Source organism: Prionailurus bengalensis, chromosome B3, assembly GCF_016509475.1.
Source record: "Prionailurus bengalensis isolate Pbe53 chromosome B3, Fcat_Pben_1.1_paternal_pri, whole genome shotgun sequence".
In the NCBI taxonomy this organism is placed as follows: Eukaryota; Metazoa; Chordata; class Mammalia; order Carnivora; family Felidae; genus Prionailurus; species Prionailurus bengalensis.
In genome coordinates this window covers 76943677-76971613 of record NC_057355.1, presented here as the reverse complement: position 1 = coordinate 76971613, position 27937 = coordinate 76943677, and the positions used below count along the sequence as shown (strand labels likewise).

At 34.0% G+C, this 27937-nt stretch overlaps 1 protein-coding gene and 1 pseudogene across 5 annotated transcripts in view; one reads left to right on the top strand and one right to left on the bottom strand.

Moving 5' to 3' along the window:
- NOVA1 (NOVA alternative splicing regulator 1) overlaps window positions 1–25791 on the top strand; it is a 150502-nt gene extending 124711 nt beyond the window's left edge. For all 5 annotated transcript variants that reach the window (XM_043555948.1, XM_043555947.1, XM_043555950.1 and 2 more), the window contains one exon: window positions 22716–25791. In XM_043555948.1, the coding sequence (XP_043411883.1) occupies window positions 22716–23720 (1005 nt within the window). In that variant the 3' untranslated portion in view covers window positions 23721–25791. The remainder of the gene's footprint in view (window positions 1–22715) is intronic.
- On the bottom strand, window positions 14671–15437 carry LOC122467758 (annotated as a pseudogene).
- Window positions 25792–27937: the final 2146 nt, after the last annotated feature.

Genomic DNA, 27937 nt, shown 5'->3' with positions numbered 1-27937 from the left:
GAACAAAAGAGAATTCTTAAATATTGGAATTTTAGTCATCGTCCATTCTTATGTTATTAGTAGTTTGTACTCATTGTGCTCCCTCGGTATTTCCCAATAGTTTCAACTCCACTAGATTAACTTAGATCTTTAAGGGTATATAGATAGAAAAATGGGTTCTAGTATGATAATCTTAAAATTTTCATAATTAAAGTGAACTTTTAAACCTATAAGTAATTTTTTTATGTGTTGCAGCTAATAGGATACCCTCTGCTGTTAAAAGCAACCAACTATAAACTTTTTCCTTGTAAATTTTTATAAACCAATGTAAAATACATCCAGTCAACTATTTGTGTTAATTTCATCCGTAATAGCCAAGTGAGTTATAATTGAGTCTATTTTCAGAATAAATAGTTTGTCTATGTTACAAACTAATGTGATAAAAAGATCTAAGGGACTATTAATATTCAGAAAATCCAAAAGTAAAAAGCACAGAAAATACACCAAAGAGTAAGTTTTATTGCAATTTCAACATTTAAAAATCTTTTCTTTTAATAATGATTACGTGTTTCAGTACCTACTAAATTTTAATTTTCTACCCTCATGTTTCTACAGATCAGACTATTTCCACAGGTCAGACTGGCAGACTGTAACCACAGTGTTGTGGGTCTATAATAATTTCCCCCCTGAAAATTGAGAAGTCTTACAGAATGGTGGTTAAAAGTCAAGACTAGCACCAAATTGTGTATGATCAAATCCTTGTTCTGCCACTTACTTGCTGAGTAAATTAGGCTTCAGTTTCCCCTTTTGTGCAATTCAGATAATTATAGCACCTCAAAGGGTTGAAGAAAGAAAGAAATTCATTGTTAATAAATAGTACAGTATCTAGAATATAATATTCACCTTAAATGTTAGGTTATGTTTATTTTTCTATGAAATATCTTTCAAGTGATATGAAAGAGTATTCTTTAAGATGGGGAATAACAGCATACAGCTTATTAAAACTGAGTTTTATCTTTAAAAAAGGATTCTAAGATACTAGTGTTCCTGCTTTTTTAACTCCAAAATATTTCTGTAATCAGTCTCTGTGTGGTTTTTAAGATAGTTTAAACTACACTACAGTTATTTTCTCCTCTAGTGAGAATACTAAGTCATGCATTCTCCAGTGATAAATCATCTTGCTATTATTTCCCTATTGAGAAAGAAAAGTTATAAGGGCTAATAGTTTTATAACTTACACTTTTTGTGTGTGTGTGTTGCATATTGCAAAGTGCAACTTTGAAATTTCCAACAGGTGAAATTTTAAATATGAAGCAAATATAAAGATATAATAAATAGAAGTAGATTCTTTAAGCAATGTGTTTTTTAAAAACTTAACAAAATAAAAAAAGAGGTTTGATCTGTTCTGAGTTATTGATAATAAATTTTTTATTCACTTCAAAATTCAACAAAATGGTTTTGTTAATCAGTCATTGGTGCCAAAAATTAAATTCCAGCCTTAATTTTAGATTCCTGGTGGTTAGCTCACCTAGGATTCTTCTTAAATTTCATGAAAAAGGAAAAATAACAATTGCAGAAACATCTGCTTTATGGACACTCGTTTACTGATGAATTTGAAATCATATCTCAAAATATAATAAAACAAATGAAAACAGATAACTCATGTATAGCACCTTTGCTATGGTTACAGGAAAACACAGATGAAACCCACTGGTCTTTCTTTAAATTCATGACTGTAGATATCAAATGAATCCTTAATTCTCAAATAGTCATAAGCCCATTTACTTTTTTACTCTCTAGATGGCTATTTCATATGTTCTCTTCTTTCAACCTGTATTAGCTTTCTGTTGCTGTGTAACAAGTTACACAGTGGCTCAGACAGCACCCATTTATTATCTTGTAGTTGCCATAGGTCAAGAGTCTAGGCACTGCTTCGCCGACTTCTCTGCTCCTGGTCTCACAAAACTGCAATCAAAATATCGGATGGAGTGCATTCTCATCTAGAAGCTTGACTGAAGTCTAATCTGCTTTTAAGTTGATACAGGTTGATGGCAGCATCCAGTTCCTTGAAGTTGTATGACTTAGGGGCCCTGACTTCTTACTGTCTGTCGACAAGAGGCTGCCCAAGTTCCCTGCAGTATGACCCTCAGTACAGTAGGCACTTTCCACTATGGCTATTTACATCTTGCAAAGCCAGCAGGAAAATCTTTCTCCCATGTGTGCTAGCAAGATGAAATCTTACATATTGAACTGAATCACATGTGTGACTTCCCACCTCCTTTACTATACAATATATAATCACAGTAGTGACATTCCATCATTTTGCCACATTCTGTTGATTAGAATCAAATCACAGTTTCCACCCACATTCAAATGGAGAGAATTACACAAAATGTAGCACCAAGGAGGCAGATCCTGGGGCTTTCTAAGAATTCCCCTATCAAACCTTCCAGTATCTCTTGCTCCATCCTCACTCCCAACAGATGATCTGAGTTCCTGCTTCACTGAGAAAACTGAAGCAAAGGAAAACTTGCACAAACTCACACTAAACATAAACGTAATACCCACATATTCTACATTCTCTTACCTTCTCCTGTCTAAAGCCAGTAATTTCACTTATACACTAAACCTCATCCTTTTTCCTTTACTCAAAGACATCTCTTCAGCAATTCTGCTTTCCCTCTCCTTTATTATCTTTCACTTTTTTGTCTCTATGGAATCATTCCCATCAGCATGCTAATATCTGTTTTTTCCCCCATCTTAAAAGACTAAACAAAACTTTTAATGCCACTCTTCCCGACTAGCTAATGCCCCACTTCTTATACTCCTTTGTAGCAAAATTCACAAATTGTTTTCTCTGTTCTCTGTTTTCCAATATGTCTCTTCCTTCCCATTCTTTCTTAGGTCCATTCCAGCAAGATTTTTGCCTCTACCATTTCACCAAAACTGTGTTTGCCAAGGACATCAGTGATGACCACACTGCTAATTCCAGTTGTCTGTTCTCAGTACACATGTTACTTGGCCTATTAGCAGTATTTGTCATAATTCGTCACTTCCACTGCCTTGCTAAACTTTCATTTCTTGCCTTCCAGGATACTACACACTTGGGGTTTTACCCCTGCATCATATCATGTGCTTTGTCTCAGAATTCTTTGCTAGTTTTCCTCATCCCACTTAATGTTGGAAATCTCCATGTCTTACAACTTCTTTAGGGTTTATACTTTGTTTCTCCTTATCTGATACCATGGCTTTCATATGTTAACAATCTGCAAAATTTATGTCGTCAGTGAGAGGCAGCTTTACTATGAACTAATGAAGCTTAAGCCTTAAGATTTCTCACCTCTACAAGCTTATTACAAGGCACCGTACCTAATTTTAAGTTCATTACTTTGAATATATTTCCCAAAGATGTCCCCTAAAATTGTATGATACCGGTCCCACATAACTTGGGTTCATATTTATCCCTTAATTCCGCTCTGAGAAACTATAGACTGTATCCAGATTCCCATCCAGCAATTTCCGCTTGCATATCTAATGGACATTTTAAATTCATCAGTCCAAAAAACTACCCTAACCTTGCTCCATCTTTACCAACCTTTACTATCTCAGTAGAGGCAATGCCATACATCCACTTGCTCCAACCAGAAATCTTAGATTCACCCTCACCTGTTTTCTTCCATAACCCAAATCCAGTTTCTATAAGATATAATAGTGACTCTGCCTTTAAAATAGAGGTAGAATCTTAATCACTTCTCGTTATATCTACTGCTATCCTAGTCCATGCCTGTATTATTGCAATAGCCTCCATATAGGATTTCCTACCTTTTCTACCCTTGCTATCCAAAAGTTTGTTCTATACCACGTCTGTATTCCTTTTAAAAATGTGTCAGGTTTTGGTGGGGTTTTTTTCCCCCTTTGCCTATATCTGTGATAGTTTCCCATTTCACTCAGTAAAAGCCGAAATCCCAAAAATGATACCCATTAACTTACAAGATCTGGTCCTTGTCACATTACCTCTTTCATTTCATTTCCTACCTCACCTGCTTACTACTCTGCCTCAGCCAAATTTACCTGCTTGTTTTTCCTTGCAGACAATAGGTGTGCTCACTCCTCAGTATTTTGTTCTTGCTTTTCTCTCTGCTTTAAATTCTTTTATCTCAGAGATTTACTTGGCTAACACCTTCAGAGCCCTCAAGTCTTACTTCAAAATTTGCCTTCTCAATAAGGCCTCCTGACCATCCTATGTAATATTGCAGACTGGCCTCCTTCTAGTACTCCTAATTCCCTTTGTCTTGCTGTATTTTTCCATCCCTTCATAGAATACCACATACTTGTTTATTGTCATACTCACTGTGCATCATCTCTCTCACTTTCGTAGAAAGTAAGATGAATGACAACAGGGATCTTTGTTTTATTCTCTCATGTATCAGAAGCACTAACCTGCAACATAATAGGTTCTTAATTAATATTTGTTGAATGACTAGTCTTAGGAGGAAAAATAGGCTTACGGCCTGTATGTTTAAAAAGTCAGTTTAGGGGCGCCTGGGTGGCGCAGTCGGTTAAGCGTCCGACTTCACCCAGGTCGCGATCTCGCGGTCCGTGAGTTCGAGCCCCGCGTCGGGCTCTGGGCTGATGGCTCAGAGCCTGGAGCCTGTTTCCGATTCTGTGTCTCCCTCTCTCTCTGCCCCTCCCCCGTTCATGCTCTGTCTCTCTCTGTCCCAAAAATAAAATTAAAAAAACGTTGAAAAAAAAATTTAAAAAGTCAGTTTATTTTTAGGAGTACCTGGGTGGTTCAGTTGGTTAAGCGTTCAACTTTGGCTCAGGTCATGATCTCACAGTTTGTGGGTTCAAGCCCCGTATCAGGCTCTCTGCTGACAGGTCGGAGCCTGGATCCTGCTTCGGATTCTGTGTCTCCTTCTCTCTCTTCCCTTTCCCCACTCACAAACACTCTCTCTCTCTCAAAAATAAACATTAAAAAATTTTGAAAAAATGAGTTTATTTTTGAAAATCCCTTCAAATGAAATTTTGAACATCAGTTCTCTAAAGATCTAAACCACCTGAATAAGGATGCTTTTAAATTTTTTATTGCAATTTAGTTAATTTAATAATATTTGTTTTTTAATACATTTATTAAAATATATTTTAAATATAGTTGATGTACAATGTTATATTAGTTTAAGGTACACAACATTGATGATTTGACAATTCTCTACATTACACAGTGCCATGAAAAGTGTAGTTACCATCTGTCACCACACAATATTATTACAGTATTATCGATCCTATTCCCTATGCTGTACTTTGCATCTCTGTGACTTAATTATTTTATAATTTGAAGTCTGTAACTCTTAATTCTCTTCACCTATTCCATCTATCTGCCCACCCCCTCCTTGCTGGCAACCACCAGTTTGTTCTATTTATGTGTTTCTCTATTGAATAAATAAATTGAATATTAAATTAACGGGACATAGCTTTCTTCATTAGACTTCTGTTTTACTCAGAACACAGTTTGAAAGCTAGTCAGGCTCTTGTCTCAGGTATTGTCATAATTCTCCAACAAAAAATTTTCATTTCCTTCAGCGTATGTGTGTGACTTGGTGTGTGTGTGCACATGTGTGTAATATCAGGGTAGTGTTCATTAGAAGTGTATTTAAGAAAGTTCTAGAAAAATAATGAAATACAAATGTTCTTTTTAAGAGAAGTGATTTTATTATTTTTATTTTAAGGGAATTGTATTTATTACACATTGGAGTTTATGTATTGTGCTTACTACTAGGATGAGCTTTATAAAATTGTTGATATTAAAAAATTGCTACTGTATGAGTGAAGTTTCTTAGTACATATCATATACATATCAAAATCTGTAAAACTTTCCAAGAATAAATTATACCAAAAAAAGGATAGAATCCATATTAAGAGAAGGTAAAATTTTCATATAAGTACATAAAATGCTTCCTTAATGAATAGACTTAAAATAATTTTGGAAGAGAAAATTTAATATAGAAATAGCAATGTTTTTAAATTAAAATGTAAATGTATTGTAATTTTCATTTTCTCCCCAATTTTTTTGGTATTGTGGGAGCTAGAAACAAAGGCAAAATGATTTTAATATTCATATGAAAAAGAAATGCCTAAGAATCACCAGGAAACTATTAATAAAAGGATTGTCAAAAAAATAATATATGTGTGGGACGGCTTACTTGGCTCAGTATTAAAATTTACTCTAAAGCTATCATAATAAAAGGAGTGTGATATTAACACAAACAGGTATAATTTATCAGTGAAATTCCAGAAATCCAAGTACATATGAGAATTTACTGTGTTTTATTTTATATTAAGAAAGGTAGTATAACTTAGGGATTAAGAGAACTGGGATCTCGAATCATAATCTTTGGCTTCAAATCAAATCTTTCCTGCTTTCTTATTTTCTGATTTGAAGAAACATCTTTAACTTTGCCATGTGTGTTTCTCATCGTTAAAATGTGACTAACAACGGAGCCCTAGCTCATAGGTTTGTTATGATTCTTAAATGAATGAATACATGAGAAGCACTTAGAACACTGCCTGGTCCAGAGTAATATTTAAGTGTCATTTTAATCCATTTTAGAAAAGGATGTTAGGCATCAGGGAAAGATGAATCAACATCATAAAACTATACTTTTTTTTTAACAAGCAGATAAAATTCTGTCTGTTAATAATGCACATAGATCAGGAACAAATAATCTGTGTGTATGTGCACTTATAAATTTAAAGTGCTGGCATGGATATAGGAAATAATCACTCTTATACAATATTGATGTAAGTGCTATAATATTGCAGCTTTTGAGAATCTATCCAGTAAAACTTAATGCACCAATATTTAGGAATATAGAGACAAGGATGTATATCATAGTATTATTTGCAGTGGCAACAGTTGGGAAACAACCTGACCTCTAACAGGAGAATGACTGAATAAATAATGGTATTACAGAATATTATGGGGTGATGGTATTAAAAATAATAAGTTGGAGCCACATAAATTGGCTAAGAATAGTGTTCATAATATACTATCTAAAGAATACTAAGTTGCTAAGAAACGTATGGCCCTATGTTTAATAGAAAACATCTTGTGTGCATGTATCATAGGGTGATGACGAGGAATATGAACATGATTAACTTTTTCTGTTTATATCTCTACTTTGTTTTTAAAATGTTAACTGAGAATGTAAAACAAGATGGAGAAAATGACTTCAGTTGTGGTATATACTGTGTTTTGAAGAATATAAAGTGGGAATTTTCCAAGAGAAAGACTGGACCATCTTTATCATTATATATCTGTTTAAGCTACTTGACTCTTCCTTTTTCTAGTCATGGAATGCTTTATTGAGTTTCCAGAAGGGTTACATAGAGAGGGTTCAGGCCTAGACAAGACATTTATTAAATGACAAAGGAAATGACATTTTTTTCATATTTTGAAGTTATATCAAATTATGTACTATATGTAATATTTTTCTTAATACATCAAAGGTTCTCAATCCTACTTTTACATCAGAAATACCTGTGGAGATACTTACTTAATAGATCTTGCATGAAATTGGGTGTCTATATTTAAAGAGTTAGAGAAATGTTTCTTGAAGCTGTTTACTATATGAAAAATGCATATTAGTTGACTAAAATGATTGTGTACTATACTTACACTGTCTCTTCTCTCAGACTTTAGTTTATTAAGACTTTTTTCATTAAATAACATACTTTATTTGAAAAATAATAAATTAAAGAAAAAATATTTGATTTGTGCAAAAGTTGAAGGGTAGGTGTTAGGTTTAGCATTGAAAACAATAAGAGTTTACTAACTATAACTAGTACAACTTAAATCTATGAAGAGTTATTATGCAAAGGGTGATTATCTTTTCACATACCATTAATAGTCCTTGACGATTACCAGGAATGATTAGGAGTTCTCTTACGTTGTATATCTTTATATACAGATTACAAAAATTATGGAAAGGGGTTAAATGAATGCTTCTAACCATAGTCATTCCATTGCAAGCTTCTAAGTTAGTTTGCTATGCTGTAGATAGTGTGTTCTTCACACCCAATGGTGGGAATCAGAGGATCTGCCTGAGAGCAAGTTAAGAATTGCTACTGAAAACACCTAATTTATGTTTGCATAATACACCTTATGGTAAATACCAGCCTATTTGACCTTCCGAAGTCCCTTTTGAAGGTACAATTTCAAATGAAGATATATTCCTGTTTATGGAAAATCTAGTGCTTTACAGTTACTCAGATTGAAAAAAAAAGTGGTATACTTCAGGGGAAAAGAATGAAATAGTCACTCTGTAATGTCGTTTATTTTACATCCCATACATGACTCGGGCATTGGCTCATGAGTAGGCAGATTTGCAATTATCTGTCTTTCTGGACTACCTACTAGGTAAAGGTGTTTTATTTATTTCATCAACGTTTTTCTTGCAGTCATAGCTGTAGTAATTCTTACACCACAGCGTGTTCTCAAGACAGCACATTATACATGCACTTATATAACCAAAGCATTTAATGCTCTGTATTCTGGAATGTGTATTAGTCTTCTTGCTCTGTGTGTGTGTGTGCACGCGCACACGCACGTACAGTTCAATAGAATTTTTTGTAATCTTTCAAATAAAGCCATATAAAAGGGGTAGTTATCAAGTTTATTTTCAATATTTTACTTTTTAAAATGCTTAGAAATTGGAAGCATGTGAATGTTTTTGCATGTTCTTTCAGATAAGAGTTTTGCCAGATTAGACAGTTTGACTCCTATTCACTATAGAATAAATAATTATTTCTCATTTTTGACTTTTCTAATTTATCTTTGATTAAGGAATATCCTAGGAGATAATAAGTTGATCATTTTCATCTTTTCTTCTAAACCTAATACCTTTATGATTCATTTTATTAAGTGTTTGGTTTAGCTATTGTTTTTTTCTTGCATTAGATGATACTATTTTTTTAAGATACTCTTTAAAAATATTTTGGAAAAGGAAATGCTCTATTTTATTAACTAACTGCAATTTGTTTTGAGCCAAGTAATAGAAGTTACAAAATTAATGTTTTTATTTATGATTTATTAAATATTAGAAGTGAACTACTTCAATCCATATTTAGGGAAAGAGCTTAGTTTTGTGACTAATAATACAGTTTGTTAAATTACAGGCATTCTTCTGTAGCCTTTTATGTTAATATTTGTTTATCTTCAGTGTTAATTAAGAATAATTTGTGAAATATTCATATTCTTAACGATAGTCACTTGTGATAGTACATTATCAAACTTTACTAGTATGTTACTGAAATGAAAACACGTATTATCTTTAAAAAACAAGTACTGGCTTCAGAAAAATTGTTGGTAAAATCAAATATAAGCAGTGTTGTATTGGGATGATTAGTAAATATAAAATACCTGTAAGCACCTGTATTTGACTTCAAAGTAGCTTAAATCAGGTAAAAAATATTGCACATCAAGCTTTTCAACTAAATAATAGCATTTAATTTTAATGGTAAATATGGCTTAATCAAAAATTTAAAAAAACAAAATTAAAAGTCCAAATTATGCAAGTTTTTAAAATTCATCTATTTACAGAAGTTTAAGTGGAGACTGATTTTTCAAACATAGTTGAGATGTTTACTTCTGAAAATATCTAATTAGTTTGGTTATATCATAGCATATTAAATCAATCCATGAATAAACTCAGAATTTAAAAAATTTTTAAATTCTAACATTAACGTTCTGGTTTTCCTAGATAGGTATTTATTTTAATTACATGATTCTTATTTAAAACTATGACTTTAAGTTTCCTTATTTTAAAATTTAAAAGTATTTTCTAAGTCTCCTTTCTATCATTTCTCAACTACTTGTATAATATAAATTTAAATATTTAGTAGTCTTTATGATAGATGCTACCTGACTGTAAGCTTCATAAGAGGGAGATCTAATTCTTTTTATTGACTTCTATAAAATCCCCAACATCTGCACCAGTACCTGGCACACCATAGGCACTGAATAAATAATTGTGCAGTGAGTACCAAGAAATGTATTAAAACTATTTTAAATATGTTGTTTATTCTACTTTTACATAATTTGTTTATTCAGCAGTTTAATTTGGAAGTAACTTTTTTATTTCCTTTTATTACACTGCTTTTAAAATATTAAAATAAGACAAAGTTTACCTGGTAGGGGGAAAAAATGTCACCTGAAATTCAGTCTCTGTTATTCCCTTCATCTCAGTTTTACCTGCATATAATTTTACACTACTTAATCCAAACTCTACATACACATTTACATATATTTTAGAATTTTGTGTTGTTTTCCACATCATTTTATAATTCCATGCAGTGCCTGTACACTGTTCTTTGTATATGATATTTTCCGTGTTCTGGGTTATTTTCCAGAAGGATCACAAAAGGAGAGATAGACACTAAGGCAAAGCTTAAGTTCATTTTATAACTTAATGTATTCTCCATAGTGATTTCCAAGAGGTAATATATAATACTACACATTTTTTAAAAGAAAGAGATTAAGGGGTGCCTGAATGGCTCAGTCGGTTGAGCATCCAACTTCAGCTCAGGTCATGAACTCACGGTTTGTGAGTTCAAGCTCCATGTGAGGCTTTATGTTGACCTCTCAGAGCCTGGAGTCTGCTTTAGATTCTGTGACTCCCTATCTCTCTGCCCCTCCCCGACTCGCTTGCACTCTCTCTCAAAAGTAAATAAACATTAAAATTTAAAAAAATGATTAATAGTTAGACCATTACCTCATGTACATTTGGTTCACTTTTTTTTATTTTTATTTATTTTTTTTCAATGTTTATTTATTTTTGGGACAGAGAGAGACAGAGCATGAATGGGGGAGGGGCAGAGAGAGAGGGAGACACAGATGGTTCCCTTTTTTAAGTGATTAATTTTGCTGCTCTATTTTAAATATCTCTGATTGATTTTAGCAGTTTTTATTTTCTTATCAAAGTTCTTTACTGTTCACTATTTAATGAGTTTTTTCACTTTTACCTTCCCGTAAATTACCTTATCCATTTCTGTTGTTTTAAATAACCTCAAATTTCCTATGATCACCAGACCTATAGCCAATCACCTACTTGCTGTCATCACTTAGATGTCTCATGAGGATTTCAAACTTAAAATATCCAAAGTAGAATTCTTGATTCCCTCTATCCTTATCTTTCATACCTTTTCATCATCCACTTCTGTGAACACAACCCCTCCTTTAATGTTCATAGCTATTTTTCACTTTTTAAATTGACATTACAGCTTTTAAAATATTAAATTAAAAGCATTAGTTTTCATATTAAAAGCCCAAATATTTCAAGTACATCTTTTCACTAATTGGAATTAAGAATTCTGAACATATATCTTATTATGTAAACTCTAAAACAGTTTGTCTAAGAAGATATGGTTTAAAATAATAATAGTAATACTAATAATGATTTCTAAGAGGTTTTTGATAATTTGACATGTAGATGATGTTGACAAATGGGAGTTCAAGAAATTTAACCTCATTTTAGTAAAATATGGCTTAGTAAGCATTAAGAAGACAATACTGCAAGTTATTTTCATTTGTAAATAATAGGCTGCCCTAAAATAGTTTAGTATTTACAACTTTTATGGTTTCTTTATAGTTGTTTGACTTCTGGTATTTTTCTTTTTTGACGTAATTATGTCTAGAGCATTTAGCATCTCAATAGGAATCATCTAAAGTGCTTTTCTTTTCCTATAAAAAATGATTTTTCCTATTTTTCTTATACCTAAGTGTATCCCTGTCTGGAATGTGATGTGATGTGTCTTTAACATAGGCAGCAGTCATCAAAAGGAAAAGAAAAAAAAAAAAAACAAGCTAACTTTGAATAATACTTCAAGGGGCAAAGTGAAAAAAATGTATGAAGTAAAAATATAGTTAAGTTAAACTTTATTTGCCTTTAGAAATTTCATGGGGATTATCATTCAGTTTTTGTCTTCTTCCAAGGGTACACACAAGAAAAGAGGTGTATTGTCTGTCATTCTCTCTCATATCTTGTATCCGCAAGGGGAAATAGAGTATGGCTCTTTGAAAGAAGACATAAAATGAAGTATAAACTTTTAATTATTCTGAGGTAAAAATGTAATTACTTGAACCAAGGCAAAGAGGTAGGAGGTAATTGCACCAGTTATGAATTGTGATTATGACTCAGTAGAAACTGTCATTTGAGTCATGTTATTAATTGATCCAGTTCATCACATAATCAAGGAAATGTTAATATATTTGTATTCTGGACTTTTAGAACCAATCTGACTATAGTTTTATGGCTAAGGAAGCCTAGCCACAAAACCTTAGTGGGTAAGGGGTAACAAACTATGAAGTATCATAGGAAAAACATAATATATATCAATGAACATTTAAGAAAAGGCATGCAGTGCATATTTAATCATTTAGTTCTTATAATGTTAGTGATTTTTTTCTCAAGTTTTTATTTAAATTTCAGTTGTTAACATACAGTGTAATATTAGTTTTAGGTATACAATATGGTGATTCATCACTTCCATACAGCTTGCTTATTACAGCAAGTACATGCCTTAATCCCCATCACCTGTTTTACCCAACGTCCCCTCTGGTAACCATCAGTTTGTTCTCTATAGTTAAGAGTCTGTTTCTTGGTTTGCCTCCCTATCTCTTTTTTTTCCCTTTGCTTGTTTGTTTTATTTCTTAAATTCTGTATATGAGTGAAATCATATGGTATTTGTCCTTCTGACTTATTTTGCTTAGTGTAATACTCACTAGCTCCATCCGTGTCATTGCAAATGGCAAGATTTCATTCTTTTTGATGGCTGAATACCTATACTACATCTTCTTTATCCATTCATCAGTTGATGGACACTTGGGCTGTTTCCATAATTTGGCTATTGTAGATAATGTTGTTATGAACATAGAGGTGCATGTATCCCTTTGAATTAGTATTTTCATATTCTTTGGGTAAATAGTAGTGCAATTGCTGGATTGTAGGGTAGTTCTATTTTTAACTTCTTGAGGAACCTCCATACTGTTTTCTACAGTGGCTGCACAAGTTTTCATTACCACCAACAGTGCAAAAGGATTCCCCTTTCTCCTCTTTCTCGCCAACACCTATTGTTTCTTGTGTTGTTGATTTTAACCACTCTGACCAGGTGTGAGGTTATCTTTCTTTTTTCTTAAGTTTATTCATTTATTTTGAGAGAGAGAGAGAGAGAGAGAGAGAGAGAGAGAGAGAGAGAGATCATGAGCGGGAGAGGGGCAGAGAGAGAGGGAGAGAGAGAATCCCAAGCAGACTGCACTGTCAGCGAAGAGCCTGACACAGGGCTCGATCTCAGGAACCTGAGATCATCACCTGAGCCAAAATCAAGAGTCAGATGCTTGACCAACTGAGCTACCCAGGAACCCTGAGGTGATATTTCATTGTAGTTTTGATTTGTATTTCCCTGATGATCAAAGATGTTGAGCATCTTTTCAGGTGTCTGTTGACCATCTGTGTTTTTTCTTTGGAAAATTGTCTGTTCATGTCTTCTGTCCATTTTTTTAAATTGGAATTTGTTTTTCAGGGTTTAGTTTTATGAGTTATTTATATATTTTGGATACTAACTTTTTATCAGGTTAGTATAACCAGGTTAGTATATTTGCCATTTGCAAATACCTTCTCCCATTCTGTAGTTTGCCTTACAGTTTTGTCGATTGTTCTCCTTACCATGCAGAAGCTTTTTATTTTGATGAGGTCCCAGTAGTTTATTTTGGTTTTGTTTCCCTTGCCTCCAGAGACATACCTAGAAAGAAAGTGCTACAGCCAATGTCAGAGAACACAGTGCCTGTGTTCTTCTGTATGATTTACATGGTTTCTTACCTCACATTTAGGTCATTAATCCATTTTTAACATAAAATGTAAAAAAGTGGTTTTTTACTTAACTGTAAAAAAGTGGTCCAGTTTTTTTTGCATGTTGATGTCCACTTTTTGCAACACCATTTGTATAAAGTACCAAAACTGAAACAGGAAGAAATAGAAAACTTGAATAGACCAATAACCAGCAAAGAAATTGAATAAGTATAATAAAAAAATAAATAAACAAGAACCTCCCAACAAACAGAAATCCAAGGCCAGATGGCTTCACAGGCATAGTCTACCAAGCATTTAAAGAAGAGTTAATACCTGTTCTTAAACTATTCTAAAAATAGAAAAGGAAGAAAAACTTCCACATTCATTCTATGAAGCCAGCATTACTCTGATACCAAAACCAGATAAAAACTCCACTAAAAAAGAAAACTACAATCCCATATCTCTGATGAACATAGATGAAAAATCCTCCACAAAATACTAGCAAACCAAATCCAACAATACATTAAAAAATCATTTAACTGTGATCAAGTGAGATTTATTCCTGGGATGTAAGTGTGGTTCAATATTTGCAAATCAATCAATGTGATACACCACATTAATAAAAGAAAGGGTAAGAACCATATGATCATTTCATCAGATGCATAAAAAGCATTTGACACAGTACAACATCCATTCATAATGTTAGTAACCATAAATCTATGAGAGTTACTGATTTCAGTAATTTTGTAAGATTAAAACATCTATGCATTTATCTTTTTGTGTATTTTAGTATGTTTGCCATATAATCTTTGAATATTTTTTTAGTCTTGAGGTATTTTTTTTACACATATCATCCCATGAATTGACAGGGAATGGGTTCCAGCAGCTCAGGCTCCTTTCCATTGGTTCTCAAAAAGTGTGATTCTCTGGGTGAGACAGGCTGGCACTTCAGGTGAACCCAAGTACCTTTCTCTTTGACTACCTTCTTTTTCTTACCACTTTTCTTCACACACTTCAGGAAGCTATCTCGGCTCTTTGAGTGGTTTATATGCTCAATATGTACATTAATTCTCTTGGCAAGGATCTTGCCCTTGTTTGTGCACAACAGTGCCAACAGTACTGTTGTAACATTGTAGACTCTTCCAGTTTTGCCATGGTAACATTTGTGGGGAATTCCTTTTAGAACAGTGCCCATTCCCTTGATGTCCATAATGTCACCTTTCTTGTAGATTCACATGTATGTGGCCAAAGGAACAATTCCATGTTTTCTAAAAGTTCTAGAGAACACATAACGGGCACTTCTCCTCTTTCCCTTTGTGTTGATCATTTTGGTGAATTACTAATATATGATGGTTCCAGTTGAAAGGATAATCTTTGAATTTTGGATTTTAGAGGTGGTAAAGTTATTCTTGTTTTAAGAACCGGATGTCTTATTTTTACACACACACATTCACACATACACACAATTGCATGACCATGATGGAATCTTTTAAATAGTTTATTATTTGGTTCTTATTAATCTATATTTTACTTTTTGGTTTTATCTTTTAAACAGTTATCCAACTGATCATGTCAATTAAGTGCAAATAATAAATCCAAAACTAAATAAGATAATGGCTTTCTGAAAATATAATTTTGTGAGAGAGATAAATATCTGTTGCATGCTAATATAAGCCAGCATAGAATAAGTAACATAATAAGAAATACAGAGAAGTATTTGACACTTCTTTAGAGAACCAGGATTGAGTTTACAAGCGCTATTGCATTTGAACTGCTCTTACAGGACATATAAGATTTAAGGAGGCAAAAATATGCATTCTCAAGTAAAGAACAGTGTGGGAATATAGGTATATAACATTTCAGTCAGTTGGGACAAATGAATAAACAATAAGCAAAGACATGGAAAAACAATGAATATAGAGTATATCCAATAATTAGAAGGTAAAGTTTGGATTCAGCATAGTATACCAGTCTTAAAAGAAGCATTTCAGAGAGAAAAAAAATCAATAGTACATAACAGGATGTAGACATCTAGGGAGCAAGAAAAGGCACAGATGGCTCCTGGGTTTCATACCTGGTGTTGGTAGTGGTGGGGAAAAAGAGGGTGAAGATATCTAAGAAAAGACAGCATGGCATTTACAGTGATACTATGCATGTTTATGAAAACTGTATTGCCTTTGATTTGATTATCAAAAGTGGGAAGATAAAACAGACTACTAGAAAGTTAGAAGAGTTGCTTTTTTTTATTTCAATATTTTGTATTCATGTAGCAATCCTGTACATATTTTGTCAAATCCACACTTTTCAGAAGGCAGTTATTAATCGGTATAAAATCTATAATCAAAGGAAAAGATGTTTTCAATTTACTTTAGTCAGCAATTCAAGATAGATCCCCAAATAACACATGCATCTTCATTGAACACTACTAAATGCTGCCTCAGCAGCCAAAGGTGTACATTACGGAAATGAAAGAGATTTATTCTTTTAGATCATGTAGGGTATATCTTGGTAATGTCTTGATTTTTAAAGCATCAAGACATACAACAAAATGTACTATTTCTTTTAGATAGGCAAATAATATATGATATAGTAAGAGTGTAAAAGTTTCTAATATACCAGTTGGCTTGTTCTAAATTATAGAAATCCAACTCAAAGTGGCTTAAAAAAGGGAATTACATTGATCTGGGCAGGCTTTAGACATGGTTAGATTCAGATGCCAGAATGCTGTCAGAAATTTTCTCTCTCCATTTCTGGAGTTTCCTTTTATCTCGGTTAACTTTATTTTTCAGTCAGGTTTTTTCTCTTTCCATATGGTGGCAAGATACTACTGTCAGGCTTATGCTCTGCTAGATTAGAAATACAACTATCTTGGGGCGCCTGGGTGGCGCAGTCGGTTAAGCGTCCGACTTCAGCCAGGTCACGATCTCGCGGTCCGTGAGTTCGATCCCTGCGTCAGGCTCTGGGCTGATGGCTCAGAGCCTGGAGCCTGTTTCGGATTCTGTGTCTCCCTCTCTCTCTGCCCCTCCCCCGTTCATGCTCTGTCTCTCTCTGTCCCAAAAATAAATAAACGTTGAAAAAAAAAAAAAAAAGAAATACAACTATCTCTGTCCCATAAATTTTACCAGATTCTCAGGTTAACTCTTACTGGGCCATCCTGGATCATGTTCTTAATCCCAAATCAGTACCTGCCAGGGGTGTGGGAATTTTGATGTGTCAGGCTTTGTTGTGTTTCCACTGCTAGAGCATTGGAAAGTTGTCAGCCTTACCTGAAGCACATGTGCTAAGAATGAGAAAGGGTGCCTCCAAAAGAAAACTGGGGTCTGTTGCCAGAAGAAGGAAGATCAGATGTTGGATGGATGAGTGAGTGAATGAACGAATGAATGAATGAAAAGTATCCACTATTGATAGTCATTGCTTTACCAATGTAAGTCCATGCATATGTGCTATATAATATGGCAGCCCTAAATAAAATAGTACATACTATTCATTGAGATATCTTAAATTATAATGGACCTTGTTTTGCATGTATATTAAGGTATGGCTTTATGAAATAGGTAATTTTCCTGCCGTGATGATGAAATGTGACTACAGACACTCTCATTGTTTTATAAAACCATGATGAGTTACAGGTCTTATTTGGCAAAGGAGTAAATTTGTTTAATACTTATTTTTAATCAGAAACATATCAACATTAAAACCTACCTATTTAGTGGTTTTGATACTGGATTCCAATAGAGGTTCTTCTTTGGCTGCACATAGAGAAATAGTCACTTAATTACTTTTTTTTTCTCCTGAAAAGCAGTTGATGCTAGTAAAATTAGTATAATTATATTGTTAATCTTATCTCATGTTTATTTGATAATACATAATTATAAGTCTAGGAATAGGGAAAATTTAAGTAAAGATTTTTTTCTTTAAAAACAATACTTAAGCACACGATTACTATTCAAATAGGTTTAGGTTCGAATGGGAGCTCTCCAACACAGAGATAACAGAGAGCAACCTTATGGGAATGTCTGATAATAGAGAATAGGATTCTTTTTTTTAATATGAAATTTATTGTCAAATTGGTTTCCATACAACACCCAGTGCTCATCCCAACAGATGCCCTCCTCAGTACCCATCACCCACCATCCCCTCCCTCCCACCCCCCATCAACCCTCAGTTTGTTCTCAGTTTTTAAGTCTCTTATGTTTTGGCTCCCTCCCTCTCTAACCTTTTTTTTTTTTTTTTCCTTCACCTCCCCCATGGTCTTCTGTTAAGTTTCTCAGGATCCACATAAGAGTGAAAACATATGGTATCTGTCTTTCTCTGTATGACTTATTTCACTTGGCATAACACTCTCCCGTTCCATCCACATTGCTACAAAAAGCCATATTTCATTCTTTCTCATTGCCATGTAGTATTCCATTGTATATATAAACCACAATGTTTTTATCCATTAATCAGTTGATGGACATTTAGGCTCTTTCCACAATTTGGCTAGTGTTGAAAGTGCTGCTATAAACATTAGGGTACAAGGGCCCCTATGCATCAGCACTCCTGTATCCCTTGGGTAAATTCCTAGCAGTGCAATTTCTGGGTCATAGGGTAGATCTGAGAATAGGATTCTTATAGTACAAAAAATGTGAAAGACATTTAGATAAATACAATCACTGTCTCTCAGAGGTTTTCTTACTTACTCCTTCTCCTTCCAGTTAGGCTTTGTGTCTACTTTGTACTCTTCATGCCCTTATATACCAGCACTTTTAAGACTTCACTGCACTGTTGCATTTACACATCTTTTTTCTACAACTAATCTATAATTTCCTTACAGGTAGGAGCACTGTCATATATATACTTTATCTCTAACTCCCAACACAGGACCTGGGCCACTCAGTATTCCATAAAAGATTGAATTGATGGTAGCAAGTCTAGAGTATAGTTCTGAAAACTGATTTATAACTGTCAACATTATGTCTGATTTAGTTGGTATATGTTACACCAAATGACTTGTGTGCTGTCTAGGACCCAGCTTTATTATTATTATTGTTATTCTCAATTCTTTAGAAATAAGTATAGAGGGCCATCTCGGTGGCTCAGTGGGTTCAGCATTCGACCTTGGCTCAGGTCGTGATCTCGCAGTTCGTGAGTTTGAGCCACCATCAGGCTCTGTGCTGACAGCTCAGAGCCTGGAGCCTGCTTTGGATTCTGTGTCTCCCTGTCTCTCTGCTCCTCTCCCACTCGTGCCCTATCTCTCTCTCTCTCTAAAAAGTAAACATTAAAAAAAAAGATTTAGAGATAAGTATGCATATACATATGTGAGTCAGTATTGCAAATGCTATCAATGCACAGACTTTTTCATTGGTAAATGCTATATTCCTATATCTAAGAAATAAACAAGTAGACCATCTTACATAATTTTCCACCCTCCTTTTCTCTTCCCTACCCTACCCATTATTCAGTTGCCTGCTATCTCCAGGCTTCCACAGTAGTGCCTCACTTCTTGGCTCTGGCCTGACACATAAAATGGCACTAGAACATTACTTTTCTGAGACACTATGCAAATGGATTCATTTTTCTTTTTGTCTCAACTTCTCATTTTCAGAGTCTGTTTCTTGTTAGTGTCCATATTAAGTGTGCAAATAGATACATATTTTTTAATTCTTCAAGAAAAAAAGTATAAATCTGAGAGGTTTTTTTTAAAGGTTCCACATCTTTTAAAAATTTTATGTATGTATGTATGTATTTATTTATTTATTTTATTTATTTATTTTGAGAGAAAGAGAGAGCATATAGGGGAGGGGCAGAGGGAGACAGGGACAGAGAGAGAAAGAATCCCAAGCAGGCTCTGCACTGTCAGCGCAGAGCCCCACGTGGGGCTCAAACTCATGAACCATGAGATCATGATCTGAGCCAAAACCAAGAGTCAGACGTTTAACTGACTGAGTCACTCAGGAGCCCCATGAGAGCTTTTTCATTTTCTTGGGTCAAAAACAAAAGTTGGGTGACATGTTCCTTTGGCTAGGCTATTCAGTATTTATATTTTTTTATTTGGAATTTAATAATTTTTTATATTTATATTTTCCTTAATTTCTTAATTTAATTTCTAAGATCAGTAATCTTATGTAGAATTATTACTATCTAAAATTAAGGAGTGCTACTACTAATATTAATATGCAATCATTAATACTTTCTCTTAAATCATAACACACCCTTATTAAGTTATATGTGGACAGATGTAAGTTCTACCAACAAAATTTGGGGACCACATCACTATTTGATAAAATAGCAATTATGGCTGACAGTATTTTATATAAGATAATTTCAAATAGTTAAAACTAAAATCCAGGGAATAGTACTTATTACATAAAGATGACTTTATTTGTGTGTGTGTGTGTGTGTCTAATTTGTATTAGAAGGATATCTTTAATATAAAGATAGATGGGATGGTGTCATTTTTCAGTTTACAAAGAGACAGATATTTTGCAAGATGTTTACTTTTATGAAAAGTTTACACACCATTTCTGAACTATGCATTATTTCAGCATCTTTGAATATTGAAAAGAAAGAAAAATGACTAATGGGACAAATAAAAGAAAGGACAGACTAATGTGCAATAATGAAAGTACTTTGCACACATCTGGAAGTTCTTTTGGAAGAATAGAACAGTAAAGATAGTAGAAGACTGGTGGACTGGTGTGCAGTGTAGTAGAAATTAGTATTACCTTTCCACATCTCATAGAAGCGTAAGGCGATTTTAAGATATTTTAAATTTATATATTTCATTACTTTTTATTGACAGTGTGTAGAACAGTTCCCATAGTTAAACTTTCATGTGCTCGTCTCTTCTTGGGTTATAATCATGCAGGTAATTACTACACTGGGCAAAACAAAAGTGATATTAGAATTTAAACTAATTGAAGAACAGCTCTTTTGAAAGTTTTGGTTAATTAATATATTTTTCTTTGCAAAAATTGTGTTAAAACATAAAAATTATGTTAAAACACTACATTTTGCCAGTATATAAATGTTTTCAACTGTATAAAAAATGTTCTGATTTTGAAAAGAAGTACTTATTTGTAAAATATCATATTTAACATTCACATATTTAAACCCTTAAAAGTACATTTTCTCAATACTTCATGTGCACAGTAAAATAGAAGGATGATTCTAATTCATCTTTATAATTAATATAAGGGGTAATCATGGTTTAACTTTCTAATTTTAATACTAACATACTATATAGCATTTCAAACATATGTTTCTATAAAAAAGGTCTGTGAACAAAATTAACAAATTAACATGTTTTAAAAAATTATTTCTCTGTCTACCTCTTGAAATCCGATGCACTTAATCGGGGATATGAAGGATATATTTGATATTTCTAAAAAATGTTTCTAGACAGTTTAGGTTGTTTCCATTTAAAATGAAATTATTTTATACACAAACTGGAATGAAACAACATCCTGTTCCTATCAGTTATAGGTGTGGAAAAGAAAAGTTGTGCGTGAATGTACATGTGTGTTAATACATGTAAACATATTTATGAGATGACCCAGTCTGGAATTTGAATTTATACTTTCACTGCCTGCTACCTTCAAGAACAAAATTGCATGGCTGTTATTTCTTTAAAATATTTGTCTTAAAGACAGCATGGCAATACTTGCTAAAAACTAGCTGGTGAAATATTTCATAGAATATCTCAACTAATTCCTGTTCATTTTTCAATAAATTATTTCAACCTGCCCATTTTAATATCTAGAATGGGGAAGGCGGTTCCTTTAGCGCTTTGTCAGCGGCACAGCACTCACAGTCTCTGACCTACCCAAGGAGTCATAAAACAACACCATGGGGATCTTTGTGCCACCAAAATAAAAATTTTAATATTTATATTTTAATTTCAGGGGTTATGGTAACTACCCTACTGATTTTATACTTTCTATAATAGTATTTGATTGTACTTAAATAAATCAAACTAGGCTGGGTTTCGTGGGTGGATGTTTCAATACAAATTAGCTAAAATGCCTATACTTGATATGGTCACATTGGATCATTGTAAGTATTCATGTGACTCCAGTAATTTTTCAGTCACCTTTGATAATATGGTTGTAAGCCCTATTTTTTAAAATGTAGCTATTACTGCCAGAAAGAAAAGTATCTAACTAAAATAGTCATTTTACAAATTTAAGTAGAACAGCCAGGGAATATTCTCAAATAGCCTTCAAGACCTACCTCAAAGTGACTGAAATTTTTTATATTAATTATTTAGAAATATTTGTTATTTTTGTAGTTATATGTTGTGTGTCAGTTTAGGTGAAAAATCAAAATACTACTAGTAATTATTGATTTCAGAAAATATTAGTCACGAAACAAATTTTGAATAACACAAAAATTACTAGGTGATAAGGAACATGAAATTAATTTTTTGAATGGACTCAAGCTAGAACTTTACTACTTTTATCTTTACTAACTTTGCATCATAATCCTGCACTCTTTGTTTTTATATGTTTTAGACCAAAGGTATTCTTAAAGCTACAATAGGTGAAGAATATCCACATTATTTTTATTTTGAAGCTATATAAAAATGTTGCCATTGATGTATAGTTATGATACCCTCTTTTTAAAGCATACTGATTTCTTATAAGTTGTACTACAAAATGCAACAAATCTCAAGGAAAATTCTTTTTAATAATTTTAAACTGAAAATTGCATTTTCTTTTAAAAATTCTGATTTTACAAGATAAGTGTATTAACATGTGATAAAAGTCACTTTAGAAGTTGTGCTATTTCTGTCTTTCATAAATTATGTTTAAATTAATTTTCACTTATTTTACTTTTGCTAGGATAGCAAAGTAATATAATGTATATGCGCAAAACAGAAGTATTATTTATACGTATTTTTTTTAATTACAGGTAAAGATTATAGTTCCCAACAGCACAGCAGGTCTGATAATAGGGAAGGGAGGTGCTACTGTGAAGGCTATAATGGAGCAGTCAGGGGCTTGGGTGCAGCTTTCCCAGAAACCTGATGGGATCAACTTGCAAGAGAGGGTTGTCACTGTGAGTGGAGAACCTGAACAAAACCGAAAAGCTGTTGAACTTATCATCCAGAAGATACAAGAGGATCCACAGAGTGGCAGCTGTCTCAATATCAGTTATGCCAATGTTACAGGTCCAGTGGCAAATTCCAATCCAACCGGATCTCCTTATGCAAACACTGCTGAAGTGTTACCAACCGCTGCAGCAGCCGCAGGGCTATTAGGACATGCTAACCTTGCTGGCGTTGCAGCCTTTCCAGCAGTTTTATCTGGCTTCACAGGCAATGACCTGGTGGCCATCACCTCTGCACTTAATACTTTAGCCAGCTACGGATATAATCTCAACACATTAGGTTTAGGTCTCAGTCAAGCGGCAGCAACAGGGGCCTTGGCTGCAGCAGCTGCCAGTGCCAACCCAGCAGCAGCAGCAGCCAATTTGTTGGCCACCTATGCCAGTGAAGCCTCAGCCAGTGGCAGCACAGCTGGTGGTACGGCGGGGACATTTGCATTAGGTAGCCTGGCTGCTGCTACTGCTGCAACCAATGGATATTTTGGAGCTGCTTCTCCCCTAGCTGCCAGTGCCATTCTAGGAACAGAAAAATCCACAGATGGATCAAAGGATGTAGTTGAAATAGCAGTGCCAGAAAACTTAGTTGGTGCAATACTTGGCAAAGGAGGGAAAACATTAGTGGAATACCAGGAGTTGACTGGTGCAAGGATACAGATCTCCAAAAAAGGAGAATTCGTACCTGGCACAAGGAATCGGAAGGTAACCATTACTGGAACACCAGCTGCAACACAGGCTGCTCAGTATTTAATTACACAAAGGATCACATATGAGCAAGGAGTTCGGGCTGCCAATCCTCAGAAAGTGGGTTGAGTGCCCCGATTGTACATCAGATTGTTTTAACCCCTCCTTTACCCCATTTTCAAGAAGGATGTACTGTACTTTGCAGAAGTGAAGTTTTTCTGTTATTAATATATAATTATGCAAATGAATGCGACTATGTTGACAATGTGTATATGTAAATAATATGTGTTTTACCAGATGTTTCATAGAAAGAATTTTTTCTTGATCTGTTTTGTTCTCTATACTTTGCTTGTGTATATTTGTCAGAGGTGTTTCTAGTGTAAGATTTAAGCCTGCCATTTTACCAGCATTATTGTAGTTTAATGATTGAATGTAGACAGGGATATGCGTATAGTTTTCAGTATTAGTTCTAGATAACACTAAATTAACTACTGTTAGGTTGAGTATGGTGGGGTCAGTGACCTAAAATGGAGTGAGGCCAAAGCACTGTCATGTAAGTCTTACTTCCTGCTTAGGGCACAGTGAAGTAGGAAACAATATTTTGAAAATAAGTTTTAAATTTAAAATGATCAAAAAGCAATATAGTTGCATAAAAGCACTGTAAAATATTTAAAAGGTTAAAACTGTGGAAAATTATATTGGTAAGTTTACAGATCAATAAAAGCACCTGTTCTCCATCTGAACTAGACAATGGAAATAATGCTGCATGCTGGCCATGGCCCATTCTTCATCATTTGTAAGTTCAACAAAAGTTCTCACATGGAGTCCCACCTCTTCAGAGGTTTGTACATTTGTTTTTAAGCACTGAATTCACTACTGATCCCATCGCCTGGCCAGTAGAACAGTCATTACTCCATTAACATCCTCACTGTTTAGACACATAACTGTGGTACAGTGTATTGGAAATTTTATAAACAAAAGTGAAAGTGCCAACAAATTATTGATAGCTGATAATGTTTCATTATCTGCAACTGCTTGATAAGTATGTTGCATTTTAAGAGCTTATAATTGTGTATAATTTGTTAACACTAGAAACCTATTAGTATTGTGAATGTAGATTTTACTGTGAAGCTATCTGTGATTTAGCTGTTTGCTCCCATGATGGAGTCTTTGCAGCATGGCGCTAGCAGCCAATGCAGTTTCTAATACTCGGTAATTTGCATGTTTTGTGGAGCATTTTTATGTCACCAACCAGACAGTATTTCCTGCATGCTTATTTAGAAGAGGCAGTTTATCTTGAGAGGTAGTGTGATCTACCTTTGTCAGGCTTTTTGACAGGTCATTTCAAAGTAAGCCTTTGTTCCCAAGACCCAACAACTGTCACCCTCTTCTGTACCTCTCCTGAGTGCCAACTGTCCAGGCCATTTGACACACCATCTGTTAACCTCTGAGTTTGCCCACTCAAGGCCACTCATAGGGGCATCCATCCCCAAGCACCTCCTCATGCTGTGCATGCAGTCTTAAATTCAATGGACAAAAATAAAATGCTGGCTACCTCTGGATCATCTGGCTGAGCAACTGAATTACAAAAGAGAATTACTTCCATCTCAACTTCAACCCATTGATTACGTCCATCCTAGCAAGCTAAATGGCATCCCAGCTGCTCCTTTCTGTGCAACCAATTAAAGAACAATGAGTGTGATGCTCCATGTCTGAATTTCGTCCAGCCTCTCTCTGAACTGTGATCTTTGTCCTCATGAACTTTCCCTTTTGTTCATTGAACTATATGGACTCTTCATTTCATATTGATTTACTGTGCAATTTACTTTTGGACATTGAGAACTTGAAATTATTTCCTGATCCCTTCCCCTTCCACTATTAATAATTCATTTCTGTCAAACTGTAAGAGTAGATTCATTTTTTTTTTAGTTTTTAACATTGGACTGTTATTTCATTTTAGAGTTCTCTATCTCTAAATATTTATTTAGAGAATGATTTTAAAAGGGAATGATATGCTTGTTTAAATGAAAGAGAAAAGCTGTAGTAAACTGTGTTAATTGGTAATGACTATTTATCGTCGATACTCTGTAGCTGTGTAAGTTTTGACAAATAGTGTATCTCGTGGAATCAGTGGTTAGCATTGCCGCTATTATATTTACTCATTTTATCATTATAAATGTGCTTAGTTCATCATGTAGCATCACTTGTCTCCCGTCTCATTTTTTCCTTGCATGTCACAAGTCTCAGATCATTTATAATACATTAACAGTAAATAATATCTATGTAAATTTCTTTCACCATGCTGTCTCAGAGTCAGCAGTGAACAAAGGCGAAGATTGGGGCCCCACTTAGTTGAAAAAGAGAAAGGAAGTGATCTAGGATGTGTATTAGAAGCATTTCAAATGTTGGGTCTTTAAAATGTTTTGTTCAGTCTTAGCAAATCTTCAACCTTTTATTTAAAAATTCCAGTAGTCCACTGTGGAGCCCATGCATTTCATCTGGAATTAATGTTACTTTGAAGCCAAACCATTTAAACAATTATGTGTATTTTATTAGCTAGTATTGCTGAAAATGCACTCAGTTCAATTTCAATTGTAAATGGGAATTATAAACTTTTGCTAGTTGGCATGGTTATATGTTAGTTAAAACTGAAAGCTAAATTGAAGATATTTACATTTTAATTTATGGTAACAGATAAGGGTTTGTGTGCATTATGTGTAAATCAGCTTCATGCTGTCTAAAAAGTTATTCTCTGAAATTTATAGACCATGTAGAATTGATTTGTGATGTGATGCTTTAATTTACTGCAAGAAAATTAGTATGGCTTCAAACTGCCACAGGTAGGCATGTAACAATGGCTGTTCAGCTATACTGATCCAAAATGGAGAAAACTGATGATACAAGGGCCAAACATCTTATGAAATGCAACTATTTATAGACTTGTTTTGCTATAGGGAGGCTGGTGAACATGCTGAATACGAATTACCTCAGTTCTGCAGCTTTCTATGTCTTTTTAATGCATTCTGTTTCAGGGTCACTTTCAATCAATATTTCATTTACTTACTGAGATTGAATGGGCGCTCTGAGACACAGTGTGCTGTTTATCATACAGATTGGACACCTCATTCTAGATCCAAGATCTTTTCCTCAACACTGGGAGCTGTCCTTTCAGCACCACAAAATTACTGCTTGAAGTTGCATTGCAGTTTTTATTTTTTTTCCTTTATCACTGGGAGCTTTTCTTTCAGCACCACAACATTGCACCTAGACTTTTTAAACGGCTGCCTTCCTCTTTGCACTGAAGACCAATTTCGTCTGCACTTCCAGTTATTGCTATTACCTGTAGGACTTTCAATCCTACTTCACCTCACCCACCCCACTCCTGAAACAGTTAAATGTATCTATTTCTGTGGAAGTCATTTTCTCATTGAATGATCAGAAACAAAGATAAATTCTAACCTGTAACGGCTCATTTCGACTCATTGCTTACAATAGATCTAAGCTCTTTTTTCTGCTTATTCGACTCCTTCCAGCTTCCCATCACATCTGTAACAAACTTTTAAAATTATATTGCCACACCACCATGCACAGCCTACCTGCACAGTAGAGATAGATTATTCCATCGTATTCAGATGGTTAACAGAGGTTAGCAAGTCCTGTATTATATATTTATATCGCTTTCTAAGAAAGTGCATATTAATGTTTACTTTAAGAATGTGTAAATGGTGCTATCAAGAATCTGATAAATTTTATCCCAGTTTTTTTGTGTACCACTTCTAATGTATGAGATTTATTTTTCTATTGGAAAAAAATAAACAGTATGAAAGCATTAAATTGGTAGATTTTAGTAATTTAACAATGAATGGAATCCCTATGTTACAGGCCCTATCTTTCTTTGGAAATTTTAATGGTGGTAATAGGTTTCAACAAAGGTACTGATAATCACATTTTTTTAATCCATTCTTATATTGCATTCTTAATTCACATGCCGATTCCTCACTGAGTCCTTAAGTAAATTTTACTTACTGTAAGTCTTCTCCAAGAAGGGAATTTTTGCTTTCCAAGGCAGCAATTGAAAGAAATGAAAATATAATTTAATACTATTTACATCACAGACACGATTTGAGACCAGTTACTCTGTTAGTAGGAGAAATTCATCACTCATTAAATACAGGGCAAGCATGGCTATCCATAATAATTTTGGGTGCAATGCAGTCTTAGAAATTTAATGTACACACTTTATTTAAATGATGCAAACAGCCATATGAAATTGCACATGATTAGAAAGCAGAATGAACTCATTTTGCCTCCTGCTTGGTTTCTCATAAACATGAATACATAATATT